Source organism: Schistocerca piceifrons, chromosome 4 (assembly GCF_021461385.2).
Source record: "Schistocerca piceifrons isolate TAMUIC-IGC-003096 chromosome 4, iqSchPice1.1, whole genome shotgun sequence".
NCBI classification, from domain to species: Eukaryota; Metazoa; Arthropoda; class Insecta; order Orthoptera; family Acrididae; genus Schistocerca; species Schistocerca piceifrons.
The window spans coordinates 710,179,332-710,197,884 of record NC_060141.1 but is presented as its reverse complement, the minus strand read 5'-3'; the positions used below and the strand labels follow the sequence as shown (position 1 = coordinate 710,197,884).

At 38.7% G+C, this 18,553-nt stretch overlaps 1 protein-coding gene across 3 annotated transcripts in view; it reads right to left on the bottom strand.

The window, feature by feature from the left end:
- The window catches only part of LOC124794630 (autophagy-related protein 13 homolog), a 75,882-nt gene extending 70,498 nt beyond the window's left edge, over positions 1-5,384 (bottom strand). Inside the window, exons 1-2 of one of the 3 annotated variants that reach the window (XM_047258138.1) lie at positions 4,740-5,384; positions 4,247-4,595 (exon numbers count right to left, since the gene is read on the bottom strand). In XM_047258138.1, coding sequence (XP_047114094.1) covers positions 4,247-4,595; positions 4,740-4,958 — 568 coding nt within the window. In that variant the 5' untranslated portion in view covers positions 4,959-5,384. The remainder of the gene's footprint in view (positions 1-4,246; positions 4,596-4,739) is intronic. The other 2 variants (XM_047258136.1, XM_047258137.1) reach the window with 2 other exon arrangements.
- Positions 5,385-18,553: the final 13,169 nt, after the last annotated feature.

Sequence of the window (18,553 nt, the reverse complement as noted above, 5' to 3'; positions counted from 1 at the left end):
GTAGTGACTTTCATACAAATTGTCATCATATCAATGGGATGCAGGCATTCATAATTTTTACATGCCTCAGTATACGTCAGCTGATCAGTATATTTAATTCAACAAGATGAAATGAAATTAATAAATTATTCAATGACATGCAGATATCATTTCATCTGAGGATTCAGAAGAGAGTAAACTGAAAATTATGGTCCTTATCACAGAAACTGTAGATGTGGGCAATGTACAGTTCTGCACCTTCACGTTTTTCATCTTGAGATATACACATATAATGCATATTCACTAGCCTGTTCATTGCTTTTGTAACATTCCCCTATTGTTTGGTCCTTAAATGATGAGGCTTCCTTTGAATCTTTCCAGTCTTTTTTTGTGTGTTGTTGTTTCTTGGTATTTGTAAAGCAGACCACTGCACCCGTTCCCACAATGAATTGGGTCAAGGCTACTAGAAGGATTAGGTATTTTAATTGAAATAGAATGTCACAAGTTGAAAACGCACTTGATTACCCGGAATTTCCATATTAGTTTATGTAGCTGCGTAAATAAATGCAAGAAGAAAGCATTATTCATCTACTGACATAACTCATTTGGACAGTAGCAGAACAAAATTATCAAACACTGTCTTCCATTTACCATTTACAGTAACACACCATAACCAGCAGCCATGCCTATGGTAAACCATGGTATTAGTCACAAATCCATAGGTATCTGTAGCAGTTGCAGAGTCCGTACAACATACTGGAGTTCCACAATTCCCATCTAAGGGGTGTTCATGTTAAATTAATTTACAGTACTAGTACAGTATTTAAATACCTGAAATTAAAGTAGCTCTTTTTAATACCAAATTGCAGTTTATACTACAGCAAAAGTGCGTGTATGCCGTGGTTTAATAACAGCCCTTGGCCCGTACTAGCTGGTGGAAGTGAGTTGATACAAATTACAGTTTATACTACAGTAAATAATGAACAATAAACACTGAACACGAATAGGTCCAAGGCCATATCGCCCTTACACTTTAGATATAATGGATGTGTTTACAGGGGGGGAGGAAGAAGAAGAAGAAGAAGAGGGGGGGGGGGGGTAACAATGCTGAGTCAGGGGGAGAGTTTTCTAAATTAAAGATTTTTCTACAAACAATCCTGTTGGCAGAACATCAGCAACTGAGCATTATAGCAGAGGTTGAAAACGAAAGCGGTATTTTCAACCTCTGTTAAAGATTTTTCATTGTGAAATTTGAGAGTTGGTTGTTTAGTTTCATATTCTGCAGATCACTTGTATGATTAACTATAATGATGTGGAACACGTCATGTTACATTCACACTTAACCTTCATATGTACATATGGATATATGCTGACCATCTGCAAAATATATTTTTTAGCATTGTTGTGAGTTAAGGAGAAACTTTTTTGGTCAGTTTTCAAATTTAACTTCTTTGCTGTTGGACATTTTACATAATTGGGTAAGTGGTTAAAAATCTTGGTGTCAGCACAGTGCACCCCTTTTTAATGTTACAGAAAACCTTAATGTGAAGTAACAAAGGTATTTTTTACTTCTTATATGGTAATTATGCACACTGTTGTTCCTTTCAAACTGCACTGGATTATTTGCAACAAACTTCATGAGAGAGAAATATACTGTGAAGCAGTAGACAAAATGACTAACTTCTTAAACAGCCGTCTACAAAATTGTCATGTGTGGTCATCACTATTATTCTTCCAGCATGTTTCTGAGCAATGAGTACTTTTCTTACAGTTGAGTTATCCCAGGACATTATTCCACGACATTGTTGAATGTCACCTAATCGATTTATCTTTTCCTCAACTTCATTTGGCCATGTATAGCCATTAAAGTTCGCAAAACTGGGCCAGAAATGACCTGCATGATATGAACCAGGAAGATGATGATTTGGCCTGAGGAAAGGGATCTTCTTATGTCCAACGAATCTGATTTAATTTGCAAAATTTGAGGACCAGTTAAGACCTCTAACAAAAGCGAATTATATTCCATACAACAACTGCAAGGCACAGGGAAAATGAACAATGGTGTCATTTCTTTTCTTAAGTATGCCTACTGGTGTTTTTAAATTTAATAAACTGGAAAATAAGTGTGTTCACTAATGATTTCCTTTAATATCCTTCTCAAATAAAAGGACATAAGACCCACAACATAACACATATGTGGGGTCGACAGAAGCGTCCGATCCCACGTGTCGGCTTTGACCCGTGACGTAAGGGTGTTGTCGTGTGTGACATGATGGCACAGAGTTTGGTTTGAGTGTGGCTGTCTCCAGTTCTGTTTTATCTTATTTTATTTACTTTTCTGATCTGTTCGTTCTATCTCATGAGATTTTTTTTTATTTATTTAAAAACACTTATTACTTATTTTAATTATCTGTTTCCTCCAATTTCTGTTTTAGTTTATTATATTTATCTTTCTGATCTGTTTGTTCTATCCCGTGAGATTTTTTTTTAAAAAAAGACAAAAAGCACTAATCAGCCACTGAAGCATCTTTATCTTCTATGGGTTGCAGGGGTTACGACCCCTGGGGAGGTGGGTGGGTATTCATGCATGGCTGTCTTCACTAACACGTTGTAGCTACGCAAGGCGTCTAAATTTGTTTATATTTAGTTTGCCCCCCACCCAAAACACCCAATTTCCCGCGCTTGTCCCGGTAGTGTCATTAGGCTTCTTGTGGAAAGTGTGTGTGTGTGTGTGTGTGTGTGTGTGTGTTTTTGTTTCCGCCATATTTGTGACGTCGTGGGTCAAAGCAGACGGGTGGGATCGGACGCTTCCGTATTTCCCATATGTGGGGTTGATCATAGTTATGAATACTGGCCCCTGTTGTCTAGTTTTTGACAATTAATATCTACTTTGATTATACACCATATTAAGAACTGGAATTATAGTAATGTTCCTTTCAATTCACTGAATACTTGCAAGAAAGAAGTAATCTGAATGTCACACACACAGACACACACACACACACACACACACACACACACACACACACACACACACACACACACACACACACACAGACAGAGAGAGAGAGAGAGAGAGAGAGAGAGAGAGAGAGAGAGATGCTGAATTTGGATCACTGTTGTGGGAAATTAAGGTGTGTTAAATTGAATATCATCTAAGATTATGAAGGTAAGATTTTTTTGTCTTCACCTACATGAATTCCTATGGGCTAACCTATGTGCAACTGTTATTACACATGGTTTTGTGAGTTGACATTTAAAGCCTTTGAGTTTACTTCACATCTGGATGAAAGTATCAGATGTGCACTAGTATTTTCTTTGACTAATCTCAAGAGTTTTACACTGTTAAGAGAAGAGAGTACCCGTGTTATTACAAACTTCTGAGGAGGTTACTACTACTCTTGGACATGTGGAAGTTTAAGAGCCACACTGAGAACGGTATAAACATTGATTGAAATGTTGAAGATCTCTGTGGTCCTCTGCCACACAATATGTGGTCATACTCACAGGATTAAGTCAAAGGCTTTCAGAGAATGTCAGATATAATGATGTAATATTTTTTCTTAAACACCAACAGAATATATCACATTTCTAACATCTGAGCCATCTTAACACATTCTCAGTGTATCAACATTTTAGAACTAGGCTGTGCAGCCATCTCTTCACTCCCAGGACCACCATTAACTATCTACTGTTTTTGCTATATCCTTTACCTGACAATACATCTTTTTCCACCATTTCAGTCTTTCTTCCACTTAACTCTTATAGTAAATGTATTCTACAAGTCACAGCCAAGGTAAACAATCTAGGAAATGGTAGTATTTTGTAGCACTTCTGTGTGTTATATGGTTTACTTACATTAGATTTTGAAATGTTTTCTTAATCTTTGTAACAATAAGTATATTATTAAATGGCTTTTAATTCTTCTAGAATAAGCTACTGAATGTGACATTCATTCTCTTCACTAGAACTTTTGTAACACATCAAATGAGCAATCATTACATAAATTTCAATTTCCTTCACAGCAAAAGGTTAAGTTGAAACTAAAAACTTTTACAAAACTATAAATGTGGCAGCTGAAATACTCACACACACAGACATTATATGTCAGAAAAAATGGCCCCACAGTAGAACAAATGGGTGTGAATTGAAATCTCAAAGTGACAAACATTTAGACCTTTTAAGAGAAAACCCAAGTTGAAATTATCTCAAACACTGTTAGCCGAAAACACGGCAAGTAACTGAATAATAAAAGGCTTAGACTTACCGAGAGTGTGAAGTTGGGGCTCTCCCACATATATTCTATAGCAAATTACATAGGAGTCTGGGCTCTGTCTTCTTGACAACTTGTATGCTGGAGTAACTCGAGTCACGGAAACAAGTGACTTTAACAAAATGCCCATTCTGTTGTATACTGTATATGTAACTCTCGCAGATGTATCACACTGGTCCGGTAACACAGCTAAACACCAAGTCTCTAATACCATTGCATCGCCCTCAACAGTCCGTAGTGATATTTCCACACACAGCGACGTGTGAGTAGACGCCATTTCACCGCTCAACGCCTTTTTGGCTTCTGCAAGCACTTCGGGAAGATCCTTTATTGCCAGATTAAACTAAAAAGAAAGAAATAGGTTGATATTATTAACTCCATATGAACAGAATGTCTTACCATTTGCTACGTAGCACCACAGCCTAAAGAAACCGAGCAATTCGGAACCTTTGGCATTTTGTAAAAAAGCTCTATGTCAGAAACTTACAGTGGGTTCTTTATTGCCGCTTACCCAATCTGTCCCCGTTGAGTGTGGTTTGCATTTGGTGTGCACTTTCTCACCTAATCTCGACTGAATAATTATTTGCGCAGCTTTTAAAACAAGAAATTTTGTAAATTTATCTAGTTCCTTTTTATCATGTATACTTAATTTAACAGTTGCCATTTTACATCCAAGCAGTTTTCTCGTCTCTTCAAGCTTTAACATATACCCATACGTTGGACAGCATGATCACCGAAACCTTACTGTAGAAAATCCACTTGAACTAAATGTCACAAATCACTTCGCCTAGCTCCACAAACACTACACTTCCAAAGTCTAATCACTTGACTTCAATTAAAGATGTTAAAAGCTTCTCATCAATTGAGAACAGTGTTCCCAAGATCGGAGATCCGAACCACTCCCACTTGGGAGCTTAAATGCCGGACATTAGAACTACAGTCAATGCCATAACTTTGTATTTCCTTAGTTTGAACGGGTTGTACACTAAAAAAGTATCCAACATATTAATAGTAGCGGCATTGAATACTTAAGAAGTTCAACATTTTACACACACAAACCGCTATCACAATAATCCCATAAAAGCCGACGTGTATATCAACGGCCTTCATTTGTTCCGGAAGTACACAGGAAGGTGAAAGTGGCGCCAAGAAGGCGGTGCCGTTGTCAGCGGCAGCAAAGTGTCGGTTTGCTATTGGCTGGCGTACTAGGAATTACGAGGGTTCGTCCCCTACGGAATTCGTCACAAGGTCTCTGCCCTTGAGATGTGTTTGTCTTGCACTAATAGAGGCATTTACATAATATGTCACGCGGATAATAATGTGTGATAAGCACAAAAGTAATAAACAGGAATCTTAAAACGTATCAGTATGTGTACTGCAGAGTCATAGACTGGAAATGCTGACACCAGTGTGTTATCGTTATCAGTTGCATTTGATAAACTTGTGACTTGAACTGTAATGTGCAATGACACATACAAATTTGATTTTATCTTTTACAAATCGTTCGTGAAAGTCTGACAAATTTGAAAGGAATGAAGCTGTTTATAAAATAACTTTTTCTGCTAACAGTCAAGATTTATTTTTTATTTATATTTTTGCACGGCTCGTTTCGGGCAATGATTCCAGTTTTCAAGTGCGTTTATGCGTGTGCTGTGTCATTTATAAGTGTCTCAGATGATGCAGTGTTGTTGTGTTTGCTTTAAATACATATAAATAGTAACGACTACAGAAAAAGGCAGCATCTCACATCGCGAACGGATTGAATGAATGGCATAGCACACGAAAAACGCACTTGAAAATATGCATCATTTCCCAAATTACGTCATTCAAAACATAAATAAAAAGAAAATAGCGACTGGTAGCCACAAACCCACAGAAAACCATTTGAGAGTTATACTTTTATCTATTATGAAAAGTTTCTTAGTTTATAATTTAAATATTACATTACCCCACTAATAACACAATTGATTTTTTTAGCTAGTTGTACACGTGTCATTAAAAGCATTTTTGTGATTGTAACGCTGATTTTTATTTGAGTAACCTTTTGTTGTGGACTTCAGCTGGAGATGGGCTTTCTGCAGCACTTCTTGCCACTGTAGCATGTGCAAGCCTCATTATTATCAACTAAGTACTAACTACTGCAACCTACATTACATTTATGTGAACTTGCTTTCTGTATTCATCTCTTGGTCTCCTCCTATAATCCCCTCCCCCCGCAGTCTCCCTCCAATACTAAATTGACATTTCCTTGACGTTTTAAAATATTTCCTATCAGCCGATCCCTTCTTTTACTTAAGTTGTGCCACAGTTTCTTTTCTCCCCAATCTATTCAATACCTTCTCATTTGTTATGTGATCTGCTCATGTAATTATCAGCATTCTTCAGTAGCATCACATTTCAAAAGCTTCTATTCTCTTTTTGTTTAACTTGTTTATCACCCATGTCATTTATAAGTGTCTCAGATGATGCAGTGTTGTTGTGTTTGCTTTAAGTACATATAAATAGTAACGACTACAGAAAAAGATTTTGAAATGTTTTCTTAATCTTTGTAACAATAAGTATATTATTAAATGACTTATAATTCTTCTCACTCCATACAAATACTTCCCGAAAAGACTTCCTAAAACTTAAATCTGTATTCATTGTTAACAAATTTCTTTTCTTCTGAATCGCTTTTCTTGGCATTGCCAGACTATATTTTGTATCCCCTGTACTTCAGCCATCATCAGTCACTTTTAATGCCCAAATAGTAAAATTAATCTACTATTTTTCTCTCATTTTCCAATCTATTTCGTGCAGCATTACCTGATTTGATTCGACTACTTTCAATTAACCTTGTTTTTCTTTTGTTGATATTCATTTTGCATCCTCCTTTCAAGATATTGTCCATTCCATACCATTGCTCTTCCAAGTCTTTTGCTGTGTATGAAAGAATTAAAATGTAATTGGCAAACCTCAAAGTTTTAATTTTTTTTTTTTTTTTTTGTAAATGAAATTATTTTTTGTTTTGTAACTGAAACTGCCTTTTCCTGCTGCCTCTTAATTTATTTGTCTCAGAAGTGTTTCGCCTTTTTCTTGTTCTAAGACATCATCATCAGTGGGATGATTTGCTGATCTGTGTTTCTTGTCATCTGGTCTGGAGATCGCACTACCATTTTATTACTGACATACAAGCACAAATTTGTGTTCTGACCTCCTTCACACTGTTCACTATGTTTCTCCTTATTTTTTGTGGTGTACTTTTGTTCTTTTGCGACTCACTATAACTATTTCGTCAATGTAAAAGATCAGCAAATCTTCCCACTAATGATGCCTTAGAACAAGAAAAAGGCGAAATGCGTCTGGGATAAATAAATTAAGAGGCACCGGGAAAAGGCAGTTTCATTTACAAAACAAGTATTTCTATGCTTGCTGTGGAGGATGGCTACACAAACAAACTTGTTTTTATTTTTTCTCCCTGAAAAATTCCTTCTCCAAATTTTTTCGTAGTTTACTTTAGTGCTTGCTCAATGCACAAATTAAACAACATTCGGTATAGGCTATGACCCAGTCTCACTCCTTTCTCAATGAGTGCTTCTCTTTCATTCCCTTTGACTCTTATAAATGCTGACCGGTTTCTGTACAAGTTACAAATAACCTTTTGCTTCCTGTGTGTTACCCCTGCTACCTTCAGAATTTCACTGAGTATATTCCAGTCAGCATCTTTCTCTAAACCTACAAATGCATTAAATACAGTTTTGCCTTTCGTTAACCTGTTTTTAAGAGAACACGCATGTGCAGTTGTGTCTTGCATTTAACTACATTTTTCTGGAACCCAAACTGATCTTCCCTGAGGTTGGCCTCTCTTTCAATATTTCCATAAAAATTTGTGTCAGCATTTTGCAACAATGACTTATTAAACATGTTTTGGTATTATTCACACCTGTCAGTACCCATTTTCTTTGGAACTGGAACTGTTACATTCTTCTTGCAATCTGAGAGTGTTTCACCCATCTCATACATCTTGCACATAATGTGAAACATTTTTGTCATGGCTGGCTCTCCTAAGGATATCAGTACGTCTGAGAGAATGTTGTCAACTCCAGGGACCTTCTTTCACCTAAAATCTTTTAATACACTGAAATAATTCTCAAAGTACCAGATCTAACATTCATCTATATCCTTGTCTGTTTCTATGATACTGTCTTAGAGTTCATTTCCCTGTACAGCCCTTCTGTATACTCCTTCACATTTCCCTTGTTTGCTTAGCATTAGTTTGCCATCTGAGGTCTTGGTATCAATATATTCACTTCTATTTTCTCTGAAAGCCTCTCTAATTTTCCTGTAAACAGCATCTATCTTCCCCTAGTTATTAATGCTTCTGTAGCCTTGTAGTTTCCTCTAGCCATTCCTGGTTAGCCATTTTCCACTTTCTGTCACTCTCATTCTTAGACATCTGTATCATCTTTTGCCTGCTTCAGTTGCTGCGTTTTTGTGTTTTCATTATAGGAAAGTTCCTGTCGAATGTAAATACTTCAGGATTAAAAGAGACCATGCACCGAAAAGCAAGAAGGGTTGAGTTGTCAAAAGAAGGGAAACTGCTGCTTTCGGAGTTATCCTGTGACGAGTTAAATTATGTACACACACACACACGACCGCGTGCGCGCCTCACGCGTATGCCCCTACCTGAGTCTATCCAGCACACCATGTATGGGCATAGCTGTGGGGGGGGGGGGGGGGGGGGCAACGCGTGCGCGTGCACGAGGTTTTTGTGTGCCTATAGACAACACAATGCGTCTGCTTTTCGGTAGTGGTTTCTTTTAATCCTAAAGTATTTTTATATTTTCTCTATTCATCAGTTAATTTCAGTATCTCTTATGATAGATAAGGATTGCTACTAGACCTTGTCTTTTTACCTATTTGATCCTCTGCTGCCTTTACTATTTCATCTCCCAAAGCTACCCACTTGTTTTGTATTGTTTTCCTTCTCTGTGTTTCAGTCAGCCGTCATCTAATGCCCCCTTTGCAACTATCAGCAACGATTCTTTCAACTTATCCAAGTCCCATGTCTTTAATTTCCTACCTCTTTGCAGTTACTTGAGTTCTAATCTATGTTTCATAACAAACAAATTGTGTCAGAGACTACATCTGCCTCTGAAAATGTCTTGCAGTTTAAGATCTGGCTCAGAGGTCTCTGTCTTAACATTATACAATCAATATGAAAACCTCCAATGTCTCCAGGTCTCGTCCACACAGACAACCTCCTTCACAATTCTTAAACAAAATCGTAGCAATGATTAAATTATGCTCTTTTCAAAATTCTACCAGGCAGCTTCCTCTTTCATTTCTTTCCCCCAGTCCAGATTGTCCTACTATTTTTCTTCCTCTTCATTTTCATGTTATCAAATTTTGATCTCCATTACAATTAAATTTTCCTCTCCATTAACTACGTGAATAACTTCCTTTATCTCTTCATAAATTCTTTCAATCTCTTCACCTATGGTGCCAGTTGGCATGTAAACTTACACTACTGTGGTAGCTGTTGGTTTCATGTCTGTCTTGGCTATGATAATGCATTCACTGTGCTGTTCCTAGTAGGTTACTTGCATTCCTGTTTTCCTATTCATTATTGTATGTACTTGTACATCATGCCTGACCACAAATCCTATTCCTGCTGCTACCGAACTTCACTATTTTCTCACTATATCTAACTTCAGTTTATCTGTTTACCTCTTTAATTTTCCTAACCTAGCTGCTTGATTAAATGCTCTAACTTTTCATGTCCAGACCCAGTTTTGTCTTTTTTTCTGAGGAAGACATCATCCTGAGTAGTCACTGCCTGGAGATCTCAATGGGTGACTACTTTAGCTCTGGAATATTTTATCCAGGAGGACACCATCATCTTTTAACCATACAATAGTGATTCAAGCCCTCAGTTGTAGTTCTACATACATATATATGCAATCTTACTTCATTGCAGCCCACCATATGGTGCTTGGCCGAGGGTACCTTGTACCACTGCTAGTCATTTCCTTTCTTGTTCCGCTCGCAAACAGAGCAAGGAAAAACTGATTACCTATATGCCTTCATATGTGATCTAACTTCTCTTTCTTGCCTTCACGGTCCTTATGTGAAATGTATGTTGGCAACTGCTCTGCAGTCTGCTTAAAATCCCAGTTCTCTAAATTTTCTCAATAGTGCTCAATGAAAAGAATGTCGTTTTCCATTCATGGATTCCCTATTGAGCCCTAATTAATTAAATAAATTATTTACAAGAGCAGCAAAGCAGTTATTATTCAAGATGTCTACTTTTGGTTGTAGTTGTCCCTCATACAAGATAATCTAATGTGATGATGTGGCTTCTAGGCTACGAAACTGGTCATTAAATATATTATTTACAAGAGAAGCCAAGCGGCTGTCGTTTGAGATACCCATTTGAGTATATGAGGCATCTCCGTAATACATGTCGATTGAACCTATTGGTAAAAAATCCATCAGCCCACATCTGAGTTGCTTCAAAGTGTTCCTTTATTCTGATGAGGTGGAGAGCCCGAATACATGTACATCTTCTATATGTGGTCTCCTTTACACATGAAGCATACTTTCCTAAAATTCTCCCTATAAACCAAAGTTGACCATTCGCCTTCCCTACTGCCATCATTACATGGTTGTTCCATTTTGTATCACTTCGCAACATTATGCCTAGATATGTAATCAATATGACTGTGTCAAGTAGCACACTACTAATGTTGTATTCAAATATAGCAGTATTGTTTTTCATACTCGTGTACATAAACTGGCGTGTTTCTACATTTGGAGCAAGACATAATTCATCACAACAACTAGAAATTTTGTGTAAGTAATCTTGTATCCTTGTACAGTCACTGCACAATGACAACTTTCCATATGCCACAGCATCATCGGCAAACAACTGCACGTTACTGCTCTACCTTCTCTGTCAGATCATTTATGTTCGTAGAGAATAAGAGTGGTCCTATTACACTTCCCTGAGGCGCTTGTGATGGTACGCTTGTCTCTGATGAATTCTCGCCATTCAGGGCAACATACTAAATAAAATTAACAAGTCTTTGAACCATTCCCATACCTGGTAACCTATTCTGTATGCTTGTACCTTTGTTACATGTGCAGTGGGGCACTATGTCTAATGCTTTCCAGAAATTTAGGAATATGTTATTTGTCTGTTGTCCTTCATCTGTGGTTTGCAGGCTATCACATGAGAAAAGAGCAAACTGAGTCTCGCACCAGCAATGCTGTCTACATCTGTGCTGATTGGTGAACAGAAGCTTTACCATCTCAAGAAAATATATTGTGTTCTAATTGAAACTACATTCAAGAACTCCACAGCAAACCAATGTTACAGATATTGGTCTGTAATTTAGTGGGTCCATTCTTTTACATTTCTTACGTACAGGAGTCACATGCACTATTTTCCAGTCACTTGGGACTTAGCATTTGGCGAGAGATTTGCGATAAATCCAAGCTAAGTAAGGGGACAATGCTGCAGAGTTCTGCCTGTAAAACCAAATTGGGATTCTATTCAGACCCTAGTCACTTTCTTGTTTTCAATTCTTTCAATTGCTTCTCTTTACCAGGAATGCCTATAACTGTAGCTCCATAATGGAATCTGTGGGACAGTTAAACAGTGGTATGTTTGTACGATCCTCCTGCCTGAATGATTTCTTAAACGTGAAATTTAAAACTTAAGCTTTCCTTTTGCTGCCTTTTATTGCCACACCTGATGGTCAATGAGTTAGTGGTTAAAAACCTTATGACCCATTCACCATTTTTAAGTTGAACAAGGATTTTCTCAGGTTCTTGGCAAGATCTTTTACAGAGGTATGACAAGTAGTTGTGTGCAGGGACAGCTGAGTTAGGATGGAGGTGGGATGTGGGTGCCCACATGTACTATGAAATTTCTCGAAATGAGAAATATGACAAGAACTTCAGTGCCATATTTGGAATTTATTGTTCCAATCTCTACTACTAAGGAATACAACAAAAGAGATGTGCTACGTCAACGGGAGACTGCTGCAGGCAGACTGAGGGCATGATGCCCTAAAAGAGGAGCTAGCAAATATGTCAAGGTGGTAGGAGACCTGGTAGATGGCAGAGAGAGAGAGACCGTGAGTCGTTTCGGGCCAGCCCACTCTGTATTCCTCACATGATGATTTCCAGCTTTCTTGTTGGCTGGCAGGGTGGTACACCAAAGCAACACCTTGGAGTAGCATTCCCTGTCAGCAACACCCCTGGTGGGAACATTACCCATGTGAACAAGGCATTGGCATATTGAGTATGATTTGGTATGCAACTGCCCAAGATCAGCCACTGTCTCATCATAGAACGCAGCAGTGAAATCATAAAATATTGTGTAAAAAAATTTTGAATGAAGAATTCCTTAATCCTTGGATTTCTCTCTCTCCCTGTCTGGCTGCTCATCATGCACAACTTTCCCCCTTCCACAGGAGCCATTTTGTGGGTCAAAGGAATGCTCAAACATCAATAACATAACATCAACTGGTAGCAAAAGGTTAAGGGTTCTTGTGTACAGGTTGCTGACATTTAGTATGGGGCTTATTCTATTGGGAGGTGCTGGAACAAAGTTGCTTATAGGTGTTCATGGGATACAAATCAAGGTAATATTCACTGATGTTACAAAAGCATATACAAGAATTTTGTTGTGAAATGAGCCCAATAGAAAACTTTACAAAATAGAGAGACAAAGCAACTCTTTGAATCGTTACGCTGATGTGACATTGTGAGATGGGAGTTGTGCCAGAGCGGCAACAGTGGTTAGAGTTGACGAAGGCATTGCAGAAGCAGCAGCCAGGCAGTTGCCAAGCCAGTGCGTTGGTAGTGCCTGTGTGCAGTGATGTGGCTGAGGCAGTAACCAAATGCATTGATGCTGCCGTGGAAGGCCGGCAGGCATGGCGGTCTCACTCCACATATGGTAGGGGACTGCAGCATTGAATCACGGGTGCGCATCAGTGAGGGCTCATAGGGAAATGTCAATAGAAAGGGGGTTTACAAGTAATTGTACAAAGTATTCAGAGCAACAATCTCCACACTCAGTCTGGGGGGGGGGGGGGGGGGGTAGTAACAAAAGCTTATAATACAAGGCTAATTAATAATCTATGCTGTACTCTTACAGAAGAATGGTATACAACATTAGTAGTTAGCAACTCAGTACTCCTGTATTACTACATCTCATTATGTTTAGTTAAAAATGAAAATATTTGTTTTAAAAGGAAAATAGCTAACTGTTGTGACTATGTAATGATTAAATGTTAAACTAGGGAGTAGGGCCCATGCCTGAAGGGTTCCATGTTTCTAACTGTTTCAGCCATAGTATTCACCAGATGCCTACTGCTCAAGGATTGCTTAAGGTTGCGTTTTACTCCATCCACAGTGCCCTGGGTGTACAAGGTGACGAAAGTCATGACATACAACCTATTATCATGTCAGTCCTCCTTTTGCCTAAAGTAGTGCAGCAACTCAATGTGGCATAGACTCAACGAGTCCATTGAAGCCTCCTGCAGAAATATTGAGTTGTGGTGCCTCTGTAGCAATACATAATTGTGAAAGTGTTGCCGGTGCAGGATTTTGTGCACAAACCGACCTCTGGATTATGTCCCATAAATATTCGATGCGATTCGTGATGGGCAATCTGGGTGGCCAAATCATTCGCTCGAATTGTCCAGAAGAACGTTCTTCAAATCAGTCACGAACAATTGTGGCCCAGCGATGTGATGCATTGTAATCTGTAAAAATTCCTTCATTGTTTGCAAACATGAAGTTCATGAATTGTTGCAAATTGTTTCTGGCCAATGATTAGTTTAGTTTGACCAGAGGATTCAGTCCATTCCATGTAAATACAGCCCACACCATTAAGGAGCCACCACCAGCCTGTACAATGCCTTGTTGACTACATGAGTCCATCACTTCATCCAGTCTCCCAAACCCTACCAACAGCTCTTGCCAACTGAAATGGGGGCTCATTTGAGCAGGCCATGGTTTTCCATTCATCTAGGGCCCAATCGATATGGTCACGAGTCCAGGAAAGGTGCTGCACATGATGTCGTGCTGTTAGCAAAGGCACTTGCATTACGTCTGTGGCCAGAGTCCATTTAATGCCAAATTTCACCGCACTGTTGTAATGTATATGTTCGTCGTACATCCCACATTGATTTCTGTGGTTATTTCATGCAGTGTTTCTTGTCTGTTAGCACTGGCAACTCTACGCAAGTGCCACTGCTCTCGGTCAGTAAGTGAAGGTCATCAGTCATTGCATTGTCTGTCGTGAGAGGTAATACCTGAAATCTTGCATTCTCGGCACACTGTGAATCTCAGAATATTGAATGCCCTAATGATTTCCGAAGTGTAATGTCCAACACATCTAGCTCCAACTACCATTCTGCATTCAAAGTCTGTTAATGGATCACCTGAGTTCAAATGCTCGCTCTGCCAGTGCTCTGCCCTTGTACATCTCGTGAACACAATACTACTGCCATCTGTGTATGTGCATATCATTATGCCATGACTTTTGTCACCTCAATGTACAGAACCCATATAATGAAGCAGACAATGATCACACATGTAACACTGGTAACGACTACTTGGTGTATGTAATCCTTAGTATTACAGTCATTAATATGGACTGTTGCGTGGTCAACGGTAATCTGTCCTCATTCTTGAACCAACAAATCATTTATAGATGCCACGAAGAAAGTTCTGGTATTATTTGTCAATACAGGTAGGCAGTCAGGGCGAGACAACACTCTGAGGACTTCAGGCAGGTAAAACAGAAAAGGCTTAATACTAGCTTTATGTGCATATGTAAGACAGGCAGATAGTTTGATGGCAGGCACAACTATGTCACAGGTGGAACTGTTAAACAGGAGTCCGATTAGCCAAAGTAACCAAATATGTCCGAGTCATAAATGCGTGATCATAACAAAGTAAGGCCACTATAGTGGGTTGTGGCACAGAATATAATAAGCTTTTATGAACCAGGGTTCATATATCACAACAACAGTTCAGGGTCAGTGGGAGGTATTTCATTTCTTCTGAAAATAATACAATTCCACAGTTATTCACCCCAGTGCTAAGGTATAGGATAGGACAGGACAGGTCACAGCAATAATTAACGTGAATGCAAGATTGAAGTGTATATAGCAACACAGTCAAGTGTGTCTGGCAGTCTTTACTAACAATTAAGATGTGCTTGGTTTGCCAGAGGATGTATTTCCGGGCATCAGCCCATGCAACTTAGAAGGGGTAAAGACAGTAACATTCTAATTCACACTTTGTGCAAGTGACAGGCAACAATATCTGCATGTTTTGCATATCCAGAGAATGTGACAATTGTATCCTAGCAGCTGAGTAGTAATATGGCAGAGATGATTCCCATATGGGGTAAATCATCGGCATAGGTGTTGATAAAAGAAAAAAAAATGTTTGTTAATGTTTCCAAAAAGGCTTTGGTGGGTAACAGGTTGGGGCCGAACCTGTGTTCCAGTGCCAGCTGAATAATAGAATGTAAAGTGTTAATACACAACTGGGTTGCATGTGTATTGTATAACAAGATTTGTAACACTTCGGTACCTGCTGGGTGGCAGTCAGGTTTGATAATTCTCTGTATACAGTGACTACTTCATGTTGGATTGAGGTTCTAGTGTTTCATATCATACCAGCTCAGTAGCTAAAATTTAATGATTTGCGTGTAATATGTAGATGCTGCATAGCAGTTTACTGTAGAGAAATCTAAATAAAAGTTAGGTATGTTTTCCACATGGATTGGTACTGCAGGTTTCACAGACAATATTAACTAATCAAATGATACAACATGCATATGAATATTCATCCTAGTAGTAGAATGGAAGGCAAGTGTGAGAGTGGCTGGGAAGGTAATTCTGACAATTTGTTCGGACCCGCAGTGTCCTAAGGAAACGAACATTATGCACTGTGCCAGTTCACTTGCAGTGTGGTGAACCACATATAGGTGCTCTCGGCTAGGCACAAAGTATAGAACGTGGTGGGGGATAGGTTGGATTTCAAGGGAAGATAACCAAGGACCAAGTGCAGTCTCCCCCTCAACAATTGCAGAGAAGCACCACCAGGGTGCCAGACACTTTCCGTAAAAGCTGAAAGACCCCTTCCAGAAAATGCAGACAGTGCATATGTAGTTTTCACGATGCATGGTGGGAGGCATGAAAGACAGCAAGTATTTTATACTGAGTATGGTTAGGTACAATTACCCAAAAAATAATGGGGACAGCAACCCCATTGTAATAGAGTGTAACAATTGAAATTTGCAGCTATGTTGAAAAGGAGTACAGTAATCTGTGATATATATATATATATATATATATATATATATATATATATATATATATATATATATATATATTAAGGTAAGTCTTTCCGCTCCCGGGATTGGAATGACTCCTTACCCTCTCCTTTAAAACCCACTTCCTTTCGTCTTCCCCTCTCCTTACCTCTTTCCTGATGAGGCAACAGTTTGTTGCGAAAGCTTGAATTTTGTGTGTGTGTTTGTGTTTGTTTGTGTGTCTATCGACCTGCCAGCGCTTTTGTTCGGTAAGTCACCTCATCTTTGTTTTTATATATATATATATATATATATATATATATATATATAATGGAAGGAAACATTCCACGTGGGAAAAATTATATATAAAAACAAAGATGAGGTGACTTACCGAACAAAAACGCTGGCAGGTCGATAGACACACAAACAAACACAAACATACACACAAAATTCAAGCTTTCGCAACAAATTGTTGCCTCATCAGGAAAGAGGGAAGGAGAGGGGAAGACGAAAGGAAGTGGGTTTTAAAGGAGAGGGTAAGGAGTCATATATATATATATATGTGTGTGTGTGTGTGTGTGTGTGTGTGTGTGTGTGTGTGTGTGTGTGCGCGCGCACGCAAGTATAGTTGTTTAATGTAATATGTGCAACTCTGGCAAATGCAAATATGATCATACAGGAACTGACTGTCAAATGCTTCCTGATACCATTGTTATCAGTAGTAAGTGCCTAAAAAATGCATCCCAAATGTATTTTAGCTTCAGACTTTTTATCCGTTTAGAAGGGAGTGTCAGTTGTGGCATAAGGCCTCAAAGTGAAGGGCATTTGAATGATCTGAGCAGAGTAAGTTGACTTCTCGGGTGAGAACATATTTGTTACATTAACTGCAAAGAAGCAATGTATGTAAAGGTGTAAATCCATAGTAAGATAAGAAATTAATCATAGTGAATGTAGTTGCAGCAGACGTGTAATGTGTATGAGTTTGTCCATTTTGCATGAGTACTTAATTTCATCAGAATGTCAAAAACATGAAGAAATTAATAGTCAAGTATCAATGAGCAGGGGCGATTGTGAAGGTATGATCAGACACACAAGGTAGTGCACACATATAATAATTATGGATGTCCTCATATTGAGGTCCACCTTGTAAGTGGCTCCAGCATGAATAAGGGGCTTGTAAGCAGAAGACTGTTTCTCACACGTCGTCTGATAAGACAGCAAGAAAGATTGGCTAACCTCAGTGGCCAAGGCAGAAGTACGGCATCTTTTAGCAGGGGTATGGGGAACACCAACTTTGCCTCAAGGCTACCCATCACTTTAGAAGAGAGTATTACAAGTTGAACACCTGAGAAATCCATGAGTAGTCACTACCAGTACTGCACTGTCAGGTAAATAAGTGCAGTGATGCTGTGTCTTTTTACACACAATGTTTAAACTTGCGAGACCTAGTGCATGGGTTGCAAAGCCCCCGTGTTCTTAGGCACACTATGTTTTCATGAATCTTGCTCTGGTTCTAATTCATGCAGGAGCTCCAAGAACTTAACCAGGGCTATAGAGTTGCTAGTTGAGATACCAGCTCCGGATGCAGAAAGGGTTGAGATATTAACAGCTCTTTCTATTTAAGTGGTGCTTGGTTATTTTTAATTGGCAGAGTAATTTGAGGATACTTGTGGGATAGTGATACTGCTATCAAATAAATTCACAGCACTAGGCGAAGACTGTGATAGGACAACAAACAATGATGAACAAAAATCAGTGACAAAACTTCCAATCAAGTGCACAGTCAAGAACATTTAATACGAAAAATAAACCAGTGAACATCAAACGACGAGTTGTTGTATTTGGTGATAGCCACGCCAAGAAAATTGCCGAAAAAATAAATGAGTACAGTATGTTATTCACAGCAACAGGTATGACGAAACCCAGTGCACCTTTGAATGAGATAATTAAGAGCAGCAAGTCACTTAAAGAGCTAA